Source organism: Phodopus roborovskii, unplaced genomic scaffold (genome assembly GCF_943737965.1).
Source record: "Phodopus roborovskii unplaced genomic scaffold, PHOROB, whole genome shotgun sequence".
Lineage (NCBI taxonomy): Eukaryota > Metazoa > Chordata > Mammalia > Rodentia > Cricetidae > Phodopus > Phodopus roborovskii.
Genome location: NW_026125390.1, coordinates 36,387 through 55,198, shown reverse-complemented (window position 1 = coordinate 55,198; position 18,812 = coordinate 36,387). Strand labels below are relative to the sequence as shown.

General features: G+C 48.0%; 1 protein-coding gene across 1 annotated transcript; it reads left to right on the top strand.

Moving 5' to 3' along the window:
• The first annotated feature begins 269 nt into the window (after positions 1-269).
• LOC127214730 (mediator of RNA polymerase II transcription subunit 20-like) lies at positions 270-11,704 on the top strand. Its single transcript, XM_051175030.1, is given in 6 exon segments — positions 270-340; positions 3,243-3,397; positions 8,051-8,094; positions 8,096-8,305; positions 10,305-10,398; positions 10,401-11,704. Coding segments are annotated over 6 exon segments (636 nt in total). The 5' UTR covers positions 270-326; the 3' UTR covers positions 10,520-11,704.
• The last annotated feature ends 7,108 nt before the right edge of the window (positions 11,705-18,812 follow it).

Here is an 18,812-nt window from a genome sequence, read left to right as displayed (position 1 = left end):
CTCCCCAAATCCCCAGGTGATCTCATTGGATGGAAGCGGCGCATGTGCGAGTCACCTTTTCCAGAATTCATGATCGTAGCCTAAGGAGTCCTGTCAAAGCAAAGCGCGCCTTGGGGGCGGAGCCTGCCTGATGACGTAAGGTGTGTCATCGCCGGAGCGTCCGGACACGCCCCCTTCCTGTGTGCGCGCCGCTCTGGCGCTCAGATTCTGCGTATTTCCCGAGCCCGTTCTCCTCCTGCATCCTGCTTTGGGTGGCTACGCCGCCTGTGGGCCTCTGGATTCTCCCGAGTTCGTGTGTTTGAAGTGCCACTTTTTTACCCTGCGCCATGGGAGTGACTTGGTAGGCCTGCAGGGGCTCTTGGGGGATGGAGGTTGGGGTCGTGAAGGTCCCGGGAGGGGGATCGGGACCGAGGTTGTGGGTTCCTCGCGGCTGACAAAAGATGTCCTCGGGTCTTGGAGCTAGGAACGTGGTGCTTCTTCTTCCCAGACACATTCCTTTGGCCCAGCGAACGCTTCTTTCCAAGAACCTGCCAGGAGTTGTACCTTCTGGTTCTTGGTACTTTTTTTCTGTACGTGAGGCCATAGTATTGTCGTGAGTAGGCACTAAAAGTTGGGAGTAGGGTTTCTGCACTAGGAATTATTTGCAGGCAACGATTTGACAAAAGGGGGGGGGCTCTAGGAGAAAGTGACTTTTACATTTTTCTTGCAGTTATAACAGCCTGGCTTTAACTTGGTCACTTTAAGATGTTGGTCTAATTGTCAGAGGGAGGGAAAGGGAGTTGATGGAGGCCGAGGTTTCAGGTATATTAACTATTCAGCAACCACTTCCTACACGTTTGAGTCAGTTTTGATTGAATTTTTCTCTCAAACATGTTTTAAATTTCACTTGGAAAAAGAGGTGGGTGGTAACGTCTGGACACCGCGCTTTTCTGGGCATTAATTCCGAAGTATTAGGTTTCAGCATGTTAAAGAATCTTGGTATTGGTGTGCATCTCCCCAGCTAGAGAGTCCTGGCGGCTAGGGTGCCTGAAGTCACTGGCCACAGGTTTGTTCTGAATAAGGTGTGTGTGGCAAGTCCTTCAGCTAGCCCAGGCTCTTGCGGACATTATAGTGACTGCTGTACGTGCGAGCAGTTGACACGAGGAGCCTTATCTCAACCTCATCTGGGCTGCCCACCACCTGCCTCTGGCCCCTGCATCTTGGGATCACAGGAGTGCTCCATCAGTTTCTGCCCGCCTTGGGTTCATTGTACAGAGAAAAGGGTTCCCTGCTTACTAGTATCCATTCAACTCTCTGAGTCCCAGAGTTTCTGTCACAGTGGCAGTTTAGTGACTTCTGTTTCATATATTGCTTATTGGTGCTTTTTTTTTTCATATAGAGAACAGTTTTTAGTGACAGCACGGTCCTCCCTTAATAGATTTATCTAACTGATTGATTGTAAAGTAAGTCAGGGTTTTGTAAAAATACAGCAGTTTGGGAAACGACTTGACTTTTTCACGCATTTAACTATCATCGGTGTTATGATTTATTCACTGTGATTATGTAATGGGTCTTAGCCAAGTGTGTTTCCGTAATCCCAGCGAGTGGGAGGCTGAGCAGCAGGAGGCTAGGGCTAATGTAGTGACTTTCAGATCAGCAATGGCTACAGTGAGTTCCCAATCTCCACCAAACCTCTTTAAAAACTTTCGAGCAGATTGCTGCCTGGGCAGTCATTGTGGCACACGTCTTTAATCCCAGTACTTAGGAAGCAGAAGCAGACAGATTTCTGAGTCAAAGGCCAGTCTTGACCCTGGTCTGCAAATCTGAGTTTCAGGGTAGCCAGGGCTACACAGAGCAGTCTTGTCCCAAAAAACCAACTAAGGAAATATAATATAAAAAATATTAGCGGACCATGACATCCCTAGAGGCAATGTAGGAGAATGGTTAAAGAGTACAGTTGAGACACTCGGGAGGCGGAGGCAGGCGCATCTCTGTGAGTTCAAGGCCTGCCTGGTCTACAGAGGGAGGTTCCAGGACAGCTGGGTCTACACCAAGAAACCCTGCTCAAAAATAAATAAATAAATAAATAAATAAATAAATAAAAATAGCAGAGAAGGAGCCGGGTTGCATGTCTCTGAATCCTGACTGTACCATCCATCAACTGTATGACCTTGTGCAGATTGCTTAGCTTTTGTATTTCAATTTCCCCATTAGAAGATTCAGTGTATCCATTTGAAGGGGCACACCTTTGATCCCAGCACTTGGGAGGCAGAGGCGGGAGGATCTCTGAGTTCAAGGCCTGCCTGGTCTACATAGTGAGTTCCACGACAACTGGAACTATATAGTGAGACTCTGTCTCGCAAAAAAAAAAAAAAAAAAAAAAAAAAATCTGAAGGCTTTCAGATCTTGCACATAGCTGGCGCGTGACAGTAATTGCCTGCCACTCCATAAGGTGGGAACCTGGAAAAGAATTGAAGTCCTTGAAACGACTATTGTGTCTCTTCTTGTAGGCTTATACACTCAAGGGATGCTTTCTCTTTGTTTTTAGCGCCGTTAAATGGAACTCTCATAGTGGGGGGAGTTCTGCCCACAATGTCCAGAACATTGTCCTCCAGCCTCCTGGGGCGCATTACCTGACAAAAATAGCTTATGATAGGGTTTATTTTGGCTCACTATTTGAGCCAAAAATAGCATGAGTTGGCTGGTTGCATATAGTCAGGAGGTAGGTGTGTGTGTGTGTGTGTCACTCTTCTGTTAGTTAAATAAGGGTCTCACAAACAGGGTCAGGACTTGTTAAAGAAGTAGGTCTTCGCAGAGTGTACCGCTATAATTCCAGCACTTGAGACCACGACTGCTAAAAGAGTGAAGTCAGCTCGGTCTGATGTAGTGAATTCCAGATCAGCTTTGGCTGCACTGTGAGACCCTGTCTCCAACACATAGTCAGTGACTCTAGGTACAACCCAGTGCTACTGAATGTGTGCAGTGTGTCCCACCTAGAATCAACACGCGCCTTACTTGGGAAAGCTGATGTGAAAGAAAGCTTAACACCCCCGTGTGAGACACTTGAGACCTGTGCTCTGCCTCTTAGAGGAACTCTTGCAGACGGTGGGCCTCTTGCTCTCTCAGTTTAAGGGGCAGGAACCAGAGTTAGTGCTGTCTAAAGTAATTCCTAGCCCCGTTGATCTGCTAACTGTTTGAGAATGAGTGGCTCAGCCAGAGCACGTGGTCTCTGGACACTGCTGATTTGGTGTTCTGTTTTTCAGTGTGTCCCAGATGCCTGTGGCTGAGGGCAAGAGTGTCCAGCAGACGGTGGAGCTCCTCACCAGGAAATTGGAGATGCTTGGGGCAGAGAAACAAGGAACATTTTGTGTAGACTGTGAGACTTACCACACAGCTGCCTCCACTCTGGGCAGCCAAGGTCAGTAGATGATTGTGAGCAGATGGTCGGACGCTGGCTTGGAGTCCCACACATATTCAGTCATTGGTGTCTTTATGGTGGGCGGATTGCAGTTTGAACCTATGTGTTTAACTACATTTTTGTTTTCAGTCGTGTGTGTATGTGTGTATGCTCCAGAGCATGTGCACGCCGGTGCAGGTACTGTCGAGGCGAGAGGTGTGAGACCCTCTGGAGCTAGAGCTACAGGTGCTTATGGGTACTGGGAACTGGGTTCAAGACCAACTTGGGCTAGAGAGTGAGAACCTTTCTTCTTGGGAAACAAAAATTGTGTACATCCACCACAAGTGCTTTCTTTATTAAAGAGTAGTGTTGGGCTGAGGTGATGGCTCATCAGTTGAGGGCACTGGCTGCTCTTCTAGAGAACCAGGTTTGATTCTCAATACCCACATGACAACTTACAACTTTTGTAACTCCAGTCCTAGGGGAGCCAATGCCCAGTGCCCTCTGTGGACACTTGGTGTGCAAGTAGTGTGCCAACATACATGAATAGCAAAAACAGTTGTACACATAAAAACAAAGATATTAAAAGCAGTATCCTAAGAGTTGATGCTATAGCTCAGTGAGTTGCCTTTAAAAATTTCAGGGCAGTGCAACTTCATGCAATGTGAATCAGATATGTGATTACAGGATGTAGACCTGAGAACAGAGTAAGATCAGCTGACTCTGAGGGCTGACATGCTACTAACTGAATTTGAGAGAGATGAAAGGTGTAAATTGGCAGTACAGACAGCTGGCTTGGTGCAGAGCCTGCTAAGTTCGGCAGGTGGCAGCAGAGAGGCCAGTGCAATACAGGGAAGCTTGAGCTCCCCAACTGCTGCCCTCCCCTCACTCCATCACTAACTTTAAAAAAAGATTCGTTTGTTGTGTATACAGTGTCCTGCCTGCATGCATTCCTGCACACTTGAAGAAGACATCAGATCCCATTATAGATGGTAGTGAACCACCATGTGGTTGCTGAGAATTGAACTCAGGTCCTCTGGAAGAACAGGCAGCACTCTTAACCTCTGAGCCATCTCTCCAGCCCCCATCACTAACTTTTTAAATAAAGGATTTGTTTTATTATTTGGTTGTTTGGTTTTTGTAACTGGGTCTTACTGTGTAGCCCTGGCTATTCTGGAATTCACACCGTAGACCAGGGTGGCCTTGAACCCACAAAGATCATCTGCCTGCCTCTGCTTCCCACATGCTGAAATTAAACAAGCACACCACTATACCCAGTTTTATTTTATTGTGGAGCTGGATGCCTGTAGAGGCCAGCAGGGAGTCGAGGATCCCTTGGAGCTGAAGTTGCAGGCACTTGCAGGCAGCCCAATGTGGGTGTGGGATCTGAACTCTAGTCTTCTGACAGAACTACTGTGGTTCAGAACCATTGAGCCATCTTGACAGCTTCCTGTTACTCTTATCCCTGCGAGAGTACCAATTTTCCTGCCCTGTGCCCTCCTTTAAGTCGTTTTTCCTTTGATCTATTCTTATGCCAAAGTCTTAGACTTCCGGTCCCTTTCAGGTAATGACTCTTTAAATTTTTATTTTGTATTAATTAGTTAGGTGTTTGAAATGAGGCTTTCTGTAGCTCAGGCTAGCTTTGAACCTGCTTTGTAGCTTAGTGTTTCTGATCCTTCTGCTTCTACCTCTCTAGTGCTAGGATCACCACATCCAGTTTATGTGGTTCTGGAAATAGAACCCAGGTGTTCATGCGCTCATGCGAGCGCGCGCACACACACACACACACACACACACACACACACACACACACACTTAGCCTTTTATGTGTTTTGTTTTTTTTTTTAAGACAGGGCTTCTCTGTGTAACAGCCCTAGCTGTCCTGGAACTAGCTCTGTAGACCAGGCTGGTCTCAAACTCACAGAGATCTGCCTGCCTCTGCCTCCCAAGTGCAGGGATTAAAGGCATATGTCACCATTGACCAGCTAACCAGACCCTTTTTATTCATCTGTTTTGTGTGTGTGTGTGTGTGTACTTGTGTACATGTGTGCATGGTTGTGTTTTCCATGGCATGGGTATGAAGTTCAAAAATAGCTTTCTGGGATCTGTACTTTCTTCCAAATACAATATCAGACTCAAATATATCAGGCTTAGCAGCAGGCACCTTTACCTGCTGACCTATGACTAACCCTTATTTGTGTGTGTGTTTTTGGGGTGTGTGTGTGGGGAGCCGGGTATGGCCTTGAGTGTGGGTAGAAGAGCTTTTACATGTCTGCCACTGTCCATCTATCTCTTCTCCCAATGCTGTGGTCACAGGCATGTACAGCCTTCCCCAGGCTTTTTACCTGGGTGCTGGGGATTAGAATTTAGGCTCTCACTGAGCTATCATCCCAGCCCCTACTCCCATTTTAAAAAGCAGATTTGTGCATCTATTTATCTATATTATAGCTAGTGAGGCTCTCTTACCATCGTATGGGTCCCATGGATCAAACTCAGGTTGTCAGACTTGGCAGCAAGAGCCTTAACTTATTGTGTTATCTTCCTGGACCTGATTTATTGTTTTCAGTCAGGGTCTTTCTGTGTAGCCCAGGCTGGCCTCAAACTTGAGGCCATTATACTGCCTAGGCCCCTTGAATACACATGAGCTGCAGGGTGTGTTTATTTAGACACTAGGGCTCCTTTGTAGCTCTCCCCAGTCCCAACCTCAGCCCCTCCAGTGCTAGTGTTACAGGCTTGAGCCACTTTTGTTTTATGTTGTGGAGTTCTGACCCTCTTTGAAGAAACTTTTTTTCTTTTTTCTTTTTTTTGGGGGGAGAAGGGGTTTTGATAAGCAGTGTAGCAGGTAAAAGTGCTTGCCACTGAGTTTGACACTTTTAGTTTATCCCCAGGACCTACATGGTGGAAGGAGAGAACAGATTCTCCCAAGTGTCCTCCTCTTAATCTTACACGTGCCATGATACACATGTGCCCCTGCCCCAAACATAAATAAAGGTAAATTAAAAAAGTAAATTGGGGGGGATAGAGAGATGGCCTTGTTGGTAACCTTCTTACCTTGCAAGCATGAGAGTTTGAGTTTGGATCCTTAGGATCCACTTTAAAAGTTGGGTGCAAGCCAGGCATGGTAGCTTAATCCCATGGAAGACAGGTGGATCTCTCTGAGTTTTAGGCCAGCCTGGTCTGCAGAGTGGATTCTAGACTATACAGAGAAACATAGTTATTATTAATACCCTGTCTTTGAAGAAAAAGAGTCTAGAAAAGCAGTAGAGTCAGTGAGTGGGCCGTTCGGTGGAGAGCACTAACCTAGCGTGTGCAAGACTCTGGGATCTGTCTCTGGCACCGCACAAGAAGTGACAAGGAAATCAAGCCAGCTTTGGTAGCACGCTCTTGTAAGCCCGGCATTGGGGAGTCACAGTCACATTCCAGGTTTTCCTGGGTTATAAAGCAAGACCCCGTTCCAAGAAAACCAAACCAGCTGGGTGGGAGATAGAGGCAGGGGAATCCCTGTGAGTCCCAGGAGTTCTGGCACAGCCAGGGCTATACAGATAAGCCCTGTCTCTAAAAACAAAGAAGGGGGAGGGGGTGGCTGGAGAGATGGTTCAACCATTAAGAGCTCTGGCTGCTCTTCCAGAGGATCTGGTGTGATGACATCTCGCTTGTACAAATAAAGCCTGTCTGAAGGTCAGAGAATGGAGCTTGCCACTAGCTGACCATGGAGGCCTACACAGGCAGACAGGAAGTGAGACAGCTGGGCAGAAACAGGAGATAAGCAGAGGAAAACTCAAAACCAGGCACCCACATGGCAGCTCACACTTGTCGGTAACTCCAGTTCCAAGGCTTCTGACACCCTCATACACATACACACAGGCAAAACACCAGCGAACATAAAATAAAAATAAACTTTAAAAAAGAAAGAAAAAAAAAAAATAAACCAAACCAAATCTAACCAACTGGGACAACAGTACATCCTAAGGAAACTCACTTGACAGAGACTGGAAAGGGACTGAGAGGCACAGCTTAGGGTCCTAGAGGCCAAGTCCCTTCATGGTACACTTGCTTTCCTAGCTGTCCACTCACATTTGCAAACAACTACCAGCTTTTTAAGGCATGGCAGAAAAAACTTAGCTCTGCTTGGCCTATGGTGCTAGCCTAATGTTCACAGGTTTCCTAATCAAAGCCTCCATAAGACCATTTGGATTTCGAAGGAGGCATCAGCTGGGGGCCAGAGAAATAGATCAGATCAGATGCTGTTCCTTCTGTTTTAGTTTTACTTCTATGTTTGAGGTTTTGGGGGGTGGAACTTAGGGCTAGGCCAGTACTTATTGCCAAGCAACACCACCAGCCTTTAGTTTTATTTATTACAGATGATAATGTAGAAGCGAGTCTGTGTATGGATTATTAATCATCATGAGAAAGTAGCTACCTGTGAACTCACCACACAACTGTTCTCAGCATCCCGAGAATCCCATGGTGTTCTTCAGGTGTGTTTAGTCCCTGTTCCGTCCCTGGCTTTTCCAGATGCCTGGCTTCTCTGGAAAAGGGTAGCATTTAAGGATCCTTTCCCTTCTCAGACTGCCAGGGTACTAACTGCCAGCCGGTCTTGTTTGCTGCACTTGACCTACCCTGGGGCATGTTGGCAAGCGTCCTGATCATGAGTGGGCCATCTGTCCCTTGCAGGCCAGGCTGGGAAGCTGATGTACGTGATGCATAACTCAGAGCACCCCCCTGAGCTGCTTTGCTCTCTTTGAGAATGGGCCTTGCCTTATCGCTGACACCAACTTCGATGTGCTCATGCTGAAGCTCAAGGGCTTTTTCCAGAGTGCCAAGGCCAGCAAGATTGAGACCCGGGGTACTCGCTACCAGTACTGTGACTTCCTGGTGAAGGTGGGCACAGTCACAATGGGGCCCAGTGCCCGTGGCATCTCTGTGGAGGTAAGACCTTGGTGAGGACAAGCAGAATATGCTGGAAGTTTTCCCAGCCCTACTTAGTATCTCTTCTGCCTCTACTACAGGGATCTTTTGTTGGGGGTCAGGAGGCAGACTCATGTCTCAGGCCTTGAACTTACTGTGTAGCCAAGGATGATAAATTTATGGCCCTCCTGCTTGGACCCCCAAGCACTGAGGTCACAAGGGTGTACCGATATACCCAGCCTCCTTCTATATGTCGTTTGTTTAAGATAGTCTCATTCGGCTTGAACTCTGGGCCTTCACCTCCGAAGTTCCAGGGTTACAGGTGTTTTTCACCATGTGTTTGTTTTTTTGTTTTGTTTTGTTTTGGTTTTTATCCTGAAGATGCAGCACAGGCTTGAGAGGGAGTGGGGGGAGATGGGGGGGGGTCTTAGTCTAGCGTGGCTATGAATCCCTGTAATCCTTCTTAGCCTACAAAGTGCTGGGATTATAGGAGTGAGCCAGCATGCCTGTTTCCCTAAGAGATTTTTAGGTGTATTTTTTATTTGTGTGTATGGGTATTTTGCCTGTGTGTGTCTGTGTGCCACATGTGTTCAGTGCCCACAGCGGCCAGAAGAGGGCACCTGATTGATGCCCTGGAATTGGAGTCAGACTTTTTTAAGTTGTTAGTCACCACAGGTGCTAGGAGCCAACTCCAGTCCCTAGAGCGCCAAGTGATGGCAGCTGTTGAGCGCCTCCCAGCACCCCTCCAGGATTCTTTTGTCTTTTCTTAGCCATTCAGTCTCTGGCTTGGCATTGAAGTGGATTCACATCAAGTCAAAAGCTTAGAGAGGCTTGCTTGCTGGAAAGCTGAAGGCATGCATAGTCCAGGAAAGCAGAGGAGTAAGGATGTAGACACCCCAACCACCCTTCCCAAGAAGGGCGTTCTGAGGGGTGTTTGGGAGTGGGATGTCAGTCATGTGCCTGTGTACCCTTTCTCAGTGTGTTATGAGAGGCCTCCAGAGCTGTGAAACAAAACATATTATACCTTTCCTTTTAGCATTTGTCAGTTTTCATGGTGGACAAGAATATGCAAATGAGATGCCTTCATCTAGTTGTTTTTTAGTCAAAAATATTGCTACGTTTGTTTATTGTTGGTGTAGCTGTATATATGCACAGTGCCTGTGAGATCAGAGCAATTAGTTCTTTCTTCCTACCATGTGGGCCCTGGGGATTGAACTTAGGTCATCGGGCTTGGTGGCAAGCTTCTTTATTGGCTGATAGCCTTCATCTTTGAACCTAAATAGGTAAGGATTGAAAGTGGAATGTGGGGAATATGGTGGTAGGTAGTTATAGAAGTGAAAGCCCAAAGCCTATCATGTGTCCAGTAGTAACTGAGATTTAAAAAAGCAAGGTAAGACAGATAAGCTTGCAGGCAGTGGTGGCATACACCTTTAATCCCAGCACTCAGGAGGTAGAGGCTGGTGAATTCCTTGAGTTCTAGGCCAGCCTGATCTACAGAGCAAGTTCCAGGACAGCCAGGACTGCACAGAGAAACCCTGTTTCAAAAACAACAACCCCCTCCAAAAAAAAAAAAAAAAAAAAAAAAAAAAAAGAGAAGAGGGAAGGAAATGCCCTGGCTTAGGGATTGAGGGGTTCAGGCTGTTGAGAGGCCTGCTGAGTGTAGTTGTGACTTCCTTGTAAAGCAGTGTAAGGAATAAGGAGTCCCAAGGCTGGGAGAGCTGGTACATGCCTCCTGTCTCCGTACTTATGAGGTGGAGGCCAGAGGGTTCTGAGTTTGAGGCCAGCTTGAGCTGCAGTTAGATCCTGTCACAAAGTAAAAACCAGAGGAAAGTGGGTCTGGGACGCATCCTAGGTTACTTCACAAAAGGACCAAATGGCAGTTGTTGTTTTTAAGGAACCTCCAGGGACAAGATTGTCTAAGTCTGTTCAGTTGTGACTCTCAGTGGTGCAGTGGCAGAGGGAGGGAGAGAAACAAGCCTCACCCTTGTCCTTACCCTTGCTGTCTGTCCTTCCGTCCCAGGTGGAGTATGGCCCTTGTGTGGTGGCTAGTGACTGCTGGAGCCTCCTGCTTGAGTTCCTACAGAGCTTTTTAGGCAGCCACACACCGGGGCCCCCACAGTATTTGGGAGTAGACACGATGCTGTGTATGGGCCAGCAGATACCATGATACAGTACATGGAACTCTTCAACAAGATCCGAAAACAGCAGCAGGTGCCAGTGGCGGGAATTCGTTAGTGATTGGCCGCTGCCCACCTTCTGAGCGGTCACCAGAGTACTGCCCAGGAGGAGCAGGTGCCGTACACAGGGCCCTGGGGCCCTGGACTCTCCCTGACCCCGTCACAGCTGTTTTTTACTTCATGCCTTAACTGGATGTGGCTTGTCCTCAAGAATGGAAATTGTGAAGAATGGAGAGGTGTGGGCTTTCCTGCTGTAGGGTAAAGGTACGACAGGCTTGCCCCTGCCAGCCCTGAAGGTGAAAATGGTCTGTGTCCCCGGTCCTAAGGATCTGGTATAGCCCGCAGTGGCCACACGGTGCAGTGTGGCTGTGCCGGGTGGAGTCCCCTTTAGCTTGAGGATGTGGCTGGCCTCTTCTGGAGATGGTTGGGTGACGTGACTGGATTGCTCTCCATGTCTGCCCTGTTGGCTGCAGTGATCTGAGAACCAAGTCAGTTGGAGTGTTGCTTTCATCCTTTGAACGCTGATGGTTTCCCTTTCTGCTTTGATTGTGTGAACTCATAGGCTAAGGGTTCTTACTGCACATTTTACTTCTTACCTAATAGTTTAGAGGCTATCAGTTCCTCAGGGCGGAATTAACTCTAGGGTTAGCACAAACTAGGCCTCTCATGTCTGTTCGGTTGCCCCAGTGATGTGGTTCTGACCACAGGGTGTTAAGCACACTCGTTGGCTCCACATTCACATCCACTGAGCAGAGAGGGGGTTGCTCAATCACTGCAGGCATGCTATCCTGACTCTCAACACTCGGTCTGTTTAGTTTTCTGCACCATGCCTCACAAGTGGTCTTCTCGTCACGGTTGAGCCTTGGAGTCACTCGTTGATACCATTGCTTACCTGCCTCACACCTGCTACGGAAACAGTGAACCAGGCCAGCATTTGAGATCTACATAGATAGGCTTGAGGAAATTGCTAATATACCAAGTGTAGTGTGTCACCGAGGACTCTGTCCTCAGTGGACAGCTAAGCAGACTTTCTGGAGCATGTTTCTACAGCAGCTGGGATATGCTGCTCATGTTTACCCTAGCGATGGCTGCCAGGAAAGCTCAGTATACCTTCCTGGCTGGAGAATCTGTTGTCCACATTGTTCACTGTTACTTCCCTTTGCTTTTGTTGTTAATGTTTGTTTATTTTTGCACTTTAAAAATTGAGGTATGTTTTAGATATCACAATAAAATCTACAAATATATTTTGGCCTTCTGTTCCATATTTGGTCTTATTTCAGTCTATCTACTTTGTACTTTCTATAGGTTGCCTCCTATCTTTTGTGGATGAGACAGTGAGCAGGCAGAATTTTGAACATATGTGTTCCTAAAAACACTGAAGTTAAATGCGGTAAACATGGACTCTAGGCTCCTATATAAGAAGCGGCTCAGTTCCTAAAAGATAAAGAGAAGCATGCACAGGCAATGTCTTGTTAGTTGTAGTTGGCTTCCTTGCACATTTCCAATATTATTCATTTTAGTGGTTTTCTTTTTTGAAGATTTTAAGTGTGTGTGTGTGTGTGTGTGTGTGTGTGTGTGTGTGTTGTGTGTGTGGTGTGCATGTAAGTACAGTGCTTGAGGAAGCCAGAAAGAGGGCATTGGATCCCCTGGAGCTGGAGTTACAAACAATTGTGAGCCTTTTGACATTCCTCTAGAAGTAGACACTTAATTCCTGAGCCATAGACTCTTTTTTGGTTTTTCGAGACAGTTTCTCCGTGGTTTTGGAGGCTGTCCGGGAATTTGCTCTTGTAGACCAGGCTGGTCTCAAACTCACAGAGACCTGCCTCCCCCCCTCCAACCTCCCCATGCTGGGAATAAAGTCGTGCGCCACCAACACCCAGCACATAGACTCATTTTTAAGGGTAACTTAAATTATACTGAACTTTCTTTGGAGTCCATTCAAAAGAGAATTTAGCCCAGCACACCTTAAATCCCATCATTCAGGAGGCAGAGACAGGAGGAGCTCTGAGTTTGTGGCTAGCCTGGTCTACATAGTGAGCTCTAGTACATCCAGGACTACATAGACACTGTCTTAAAAAAAAAAAAAAATAACAGTAAGAAAGAGACTTTAAGGCCTGCAAGGTGGCTTGGCAGGTAAAGGTACTTGCCACTCAGCCAAGTGATCGAGCTCAGTCCAAGTGAGGTGGAAAGGGGGCCGGCTGGGCAAAAATGCTGACTTCACCAGGCACAGCGGCCATGTGTGTACTTAACTCCCCGTATGCACACTCGAGAGCGTGCATGTGCACACACACAGCGAGTGCTTTAAAAGGGAAATTGCCTAGGTTGTCCTGGAGCTGAATTTAACAGTGGGAATCTTGTATGGGAAAGGCAAGGCTGGGGTGGTGACAGGTGCGCAGGGGCTGCCAGTTGAAGGGATGAGAACGCTGGTTTAGGAGCTAGCTACAGTACTGGGCACACACATGTTGCTGTGAGGGGGCAATGTCTGAGAATTATTTTTCCTCCATGTAGTCCCTGAATCAAATCCAGATTGCTAGGCTTGGTGGTGTTTCATAGGCTGAACCATCTTACCAGCACCAACCTTAAATCGTGTGTGTGTGTGTGTGTGTGTGTGTGTGTGTGTGTGTGTGTGTGTTGTTTACTGTGTGGAGGTCAGAGGACAACTGGCAGAAACCTGTGCTCTTCTACCATGTGCACCCAGGGAGGGACCTGAAAAGGCAGGCTTAGCCTCAAGTGCGTTTACCCACTGGGCCATCATGCCTTTTTATCATCAGTGCAAATGGCATTCCCACAACAAAGACCGACTCCTTTCAATATTATTTTAAAACTAACTTGGGTCTCAGGGAAGCTCTGAAAGGATCTTAAGAATCTGTGCGTCCCCTGTGGCACAGACTCTGGGAACCACAGGTGTAATGTGTGCATACAGTTTCCCTCCTAGCTCTACTGAGCGCACGACTTCCGCAATTAGTGGCTTCCAGACGCCTCACTCAGAAAAGCACCTTGATAAGAACACTGAATAAGATACTAAACTGTCTTCTCCAAGACAGTTGTTGGGAGCTGGGGAAACAGGGGGAAACAGCTTTACAGTTTTTATTATTATATTCACTTAAGGTAAGGAGTTACAACTTAGAATTCCATAAAGAGAACTATTAAAGTTAACATGGCCTCCACCATGGGAACTGAACCCTCAGCTCCCTCCCAGGAGGCGCTCTCCTCCTGTGCTACATTCTAGTCATGGACTTGTTGAATTTACCATGCAGTCTATAGAGTCTTACTAACTCAATGCCGTCTTCCTGCCTCTGCCTCTTGATTGCTTTGATTACCGCGATCGGCTTTATTTTTTAATCTTGCCGGTTTTGCTTCTTTACTTCATATTTACAGATGTCAAGCCTTGAACCACCGTAGCACATAAATGTACATTTATTTCTTTTTATTTTTCTTAAACTTATAATGGCGTTACCCGCCTTAGCCTTGTCGTGGGCGTTGTCACACTGTTTATCTTATTTGGAGGGATCCTCCCCCGCAAGGTCTGTCAGGACAGTGTGCCCATGAAGCTTTCCTACCTTGCAAGCGAGTCTTTCCTTTCTGTTTCAGAATGGACTTCATCCTTCTCGGAAGTCCTTAGGGCCACTGTCACCTCGGTCTGATTTATTTCCCAGTCCCCATTTGGATTTTCACAAAACAGCTGAATCCCGCGTGGGTCATCAGTGGCAAAAGTCCACACACGTGTGCTTGTCTGGGTGCCAAGAGTAACTAACTTGCAAACGCTGCCTTAAGAAACTCCTGGCTGCCGCTGCTCCGTAAAGAAAATACCAAACCCCCAAAACAAGCAGAGTGGGAAAGGCCTCCTCGGAGCGGTGAGCCACAGTGAGGTAAGCTTCAGAGTAAGCGGAACCCGCGCTGAATTCCTTTACAAATCCCAGGGAAGGGGTGGTGGTCTCGGGAGAGTGCCTGGCCCTTTAAGGAGGAGGGCCAGACACTAGACTCTGCACCTTTAAGAGTCTCTTTGTCTAGAAATCTTCTGTACCCTCCTGTGCCTCAACCGAACTTTGCCGGCGACTCTCCCGCGCTACTCCGCGCCCGCCCTCTCCCGCCGGCCGGCCGTCGGTCGCGCGGCCGCGGCTGTCCCGAAACTCGGTGCCCGCGGCGCGAACCCGCGGAGAGGGCGCCGGGGCCAGGGGTCGCGGCCGGGAGGCGCGCCGTTGGCGCAATGCGGGGTCCTGGGGGCGGGGCTCCGGCAGGCGGGCCAATGGGCGGCAGGGGGCGGGGCCGCCCGCTGGTCTCCGCGCCCTGGTGACAGCTCGCGCGTGCTGATGATGGCGGTAAATAGAGGGGGGCTGGGGAGGGGGCGGAGGGCCGGCGGAGCGCCGAGGGGGCGGCCCGGGGGGCGTGGGGGGCCGGGGGCTGGAGCCCGCGCGGACATTCGGAGGCGGGGACACCGCGGCCCCGGCGCGCCGGCCCTCCCCCTTTCACCCGAGAGAAAAACCCCCGCACACACCGGGTGAGGGGCGACAAAGGCGGCGCGCGCCTGGCGGGCGGGAGGAGCGGCGGCAGGGGGCGGGACCGCGACGCCGGCGGGCCTGGGGCGCCCGGGGCGGGGACGACGGGCGGCGACAGCGAAGGCGCGAGCCCCGGCCGGCCGGCGCGCGGGCGCTGCGCGTTTTGGCGGGGTGGGCGACGTCTGGGTTCTGAGGTGAAAGCCTTGAGGGGAGAGAGGGGAAGGCAGGCTGCGGGGAGGGAGGGGGGCGGCTGCGGAGTTGGAGATGAGCAGGGTTAGGAGAAAGGGTTAGAAGCCGGCGGACGCAGGCTGGCCCCGGGATGAGCTTAGGAAGCCCGGGGCTGGGAAGAGGGATCCGGGGTCAGGGCTAGGAGCAGGGGTCGGAAGAGGCAAGGCTTGGCAGGTGGGCGGTGTTGGGGTGAGGGCTACCGAGGGCAGAAGAGTTGCAAGTGGAAGACAAGGAGCAGAACCGCGTAATAGTTGGGAGTAGGAGAGAGAGTGATTAAGAGCCAGACGTGACAAGGGTGTGAACTAGTGCGGAGCCAGGGATGAGCTGAGGGGCTGGGATCCGCTGGGGTGGGATCCACAGGGTGTAGGTCAATTGCTGGATGATGGGTGTAAATTCTGCAAAGTGAGGGAGACAGGAGACCTGGATTACAACCAGGTGGAGTCGGAAATCGGAGCGTTAGTGGGAGGACGAAAGGAAAGCCAGCGTAGAGCTGGGCGTTAATAGGACAGTTGTGGGAGAAAAGGAAGCTGAAAGGGCGCTGCGAGAGAGTGTCAGGAATCACAGTGCTCTGGGACGGAAACGGGGATTGTTTAGTGAAGAGGTCCAGCAAGGTAAAGGTAGATAGCAGAGTGCAAAGACGGGCTGAAAAGCAGCCTGGGAAGATGGGCAGGGAAGAGGTGGGCCCTGGAATTTCAAGGATGGAACGGGAAGTAAGGGAAGGGAACCGAGTGTAAAGGAAGCTGGGAGAGTCCTGATGGGGGTAGAACCGTGGTGGGCCGCACAGGAGTGGGAACCGAACGTGCATTTTGCCAACCGAGGTGCCCCGGAAGGTCTGGAAGGGGGCAGGGCACAGGTGGTATAGTGAAGAATCCAGAGTAGAGGCCTTTGATGCAGAAGATAAGGATCATGGTGAGTGAAAGGGCCCCTGGACACAAGGGTAGAACCTGCAGAGTAGGGGCCCAGGTCGGGGTGCAGCAGAGCAGTTCTTTGTTAGGAGAAATGTGTATTGCATTTGTGAGTTCTTTTGTCCCTAAAAGTAGGAAATTCCAGAAACCTTTTTCTCTCTTCAAGGAGTCTTGGATCCCGATTCCATCTTTCATTGCTAGAAAATTCACTTTCATGTCCCCTTAGAAGAGATGAGATCCGTTTTTACTTGATTTTGTTCTTGTGTAGTAGAAAAAGTGGCAGCGTTAGGGGCCTAGAGACCATTGATTTCACTGGTGTGCTAAAGGGTAAAAGAGTTGTGTTTGTTTAGTAAGTGCCTGTGTGCTGTGATAGTTTGGGTGGGTCCTGTAGGACTTTTGTACCTGACGAGTGCCGGGCAGGGTGTCTAATGACAGCATTTTCTCATCTATTAACCAGTTTGAGTGCACCACTGGGGCAGAGAAAGATAAGACTCTTTTTGTTTTTACTAATCAGCCAGATTTCTGCTTCATTATTTTCAGGGACTGAAGGATAAGGAGAGACCATTCAGAAAAAGGTGAATAGCCAGCCAGGGAAGTTTCCTGAGGGGGAGTTTGAAGTCAAAGCTCTGAGGGCATTTCGTTTCATTCCTAAGCTGCTTTCAGCTTTGTGTGGGACATTTTTGTGTAGTTGCTTACTCCCCAGTTTTGCAGACTGTAAAAAAAGGATGGGGTGTAGAGCTGTGGAGAGTTTTAGAGCCATGGACTCATCTTTTAGATTACATAATGCATTTATGAGTACCTTTTATGAAAAAAGGTCTGTAAGGTAAGATTTCAGTTCCTCTGCCTGCTTTATTCATGATTGTGAATAGGAAGGACATATTAATACTCTTTAGAACCTTTTTGATTGTAAGATTTATTTTTAATTAAATATTTATATTTATTAACTTGTCTGTATGTGGAGCACATGTGGAGGTCAGAGACAGCTTGCAGAAGTTGGTTTTCTCTTTCCATCATGAGGGTACTAGGGATTGAACTCAGATCGTCAGGCTTGTCAGCAAGCCATCTCTCTGGCCCTGTAAGGCCATTTTGGAGATTAAAAGGAAGATTAGAATTTGGGACAAAATTTAGGTTATTCTCCCTTGGTAGTGTGTTTTAATGATTTCCATTCTAAAGTGTTTACAGTTAGCTAAGAATATCGAGTATTTTATTTTTCATTTAATAATGTGAAAGATAATGTATAATCTCCTTTCAGGAGGACAGAGGTTGAAAACTACTCTTGAGGATCTTTTTTAAAATTTTAATTTTATGTGCATGGGTGCTTTGTTTGCATGCATGTGTGTCAGTATACTACATGCATGCCTGGGGCCTGCCGAGGTGTACTGAAGAAGAGGGAATCAGACCCCTGGAACTGCAGTTACAGACAGGTGTGAGCTGTGCGTGGGTTCTGGGAATCTAACCTGGGTCCTCTGGGAAGACCAGTCAGTGCTCTTAACCACCGAGCCATCTTTCTAGTCTGGAGACTATTTCGTTGGTGTACATTCAAATACACAATGATACCTTTCCCCCTTGAAGTCCTGTAGAGGTTGCACATGTCATGGATGATGGAACAAGTACTTGCCTAGCATATGCAAGGCCTTGGGTTGGTCCTTAGCACTGCAAGCTAGACAGCAAACCTCAACATCCCCTATTCTAGGGACTCTGGATGTAGCTCGGTTGGTAGAGTGCTTGCTTAGCATTCATGAAGGCCTGGGTTTGACTCCCTAGAACTGTATGGTAGTGCATGCTTATCATCCTAGCACTCCCAAGGTAGAGGGTTCAGCCTTGCCTACATGAGTGAATATGAGGCCAGCCTGGGTTACATGAGACTCTGTCTGAAACAAACAAACATAAGGAGAGGCAAATACTCTCTGGGATTACCACTATCTCTAAAAAAAAAAAAAAAGCCTCACCCTCTTTTCCAAAGTTATGATTTTGGATTTCTTTTATTTGGTGGATGTTTGCATAAGAAGCAAACCTTAGGTTCCTGGCTTTAATAAGGGTTAACAAAGTTTGCTTTTGATTTGTGGATATCAGAAACATCACAGATATACAAATACATATTTTATTTGGATAATTTAGAATGTGAACTCTGGGTTCAAGGTATGTGCACAAGCCTCCGTAGCTGTGTTTGGGCTGGCTGTACTCTGTTTAAGGCATTGCTATCTTTATGATGCAGTTGTCAAAAGGTCTACTTACCTGTCTGTCTGAAAATACAAACTATAAGCTCAGTCAAAGGAAGGAGCTTATTTGCGTCCTTGCTTTGTTTGTGTTACACTGCTGTAGTGTGTTAAAACGCTTTTGTTGTTGTGAATGGTTGTTTCACATTGATCTCTCTCCCTTTTTCCTTTCTCCTTCCTTCACCCTGCTTCTTTTCTATTTATTTCTCTATGCTGGTAATGACTGCAAAGCATTACACATGCGAGGCAAATAGTCTTACCAAGGAGCCATACTTTCAGCCCTCAGTTCATGTCTAAAACTGAAAATGGGTGATCTTTTCTGTTTGTTTGTTTGTTTTGTTTGGCTTTTTGTTTTGTTTTATTTTTCTGTTTTGAGACAGGGTTTCTCTCTATAACAGCTCTGGCTGTCCTGGATGGAACTCACTTTGTAGATCAGGCTGGCCTGGAACTCACAGAGATCCACCTGCCTCTTCCTTCTGAGTGTTGGGATTAAAGGCATGCGCCAC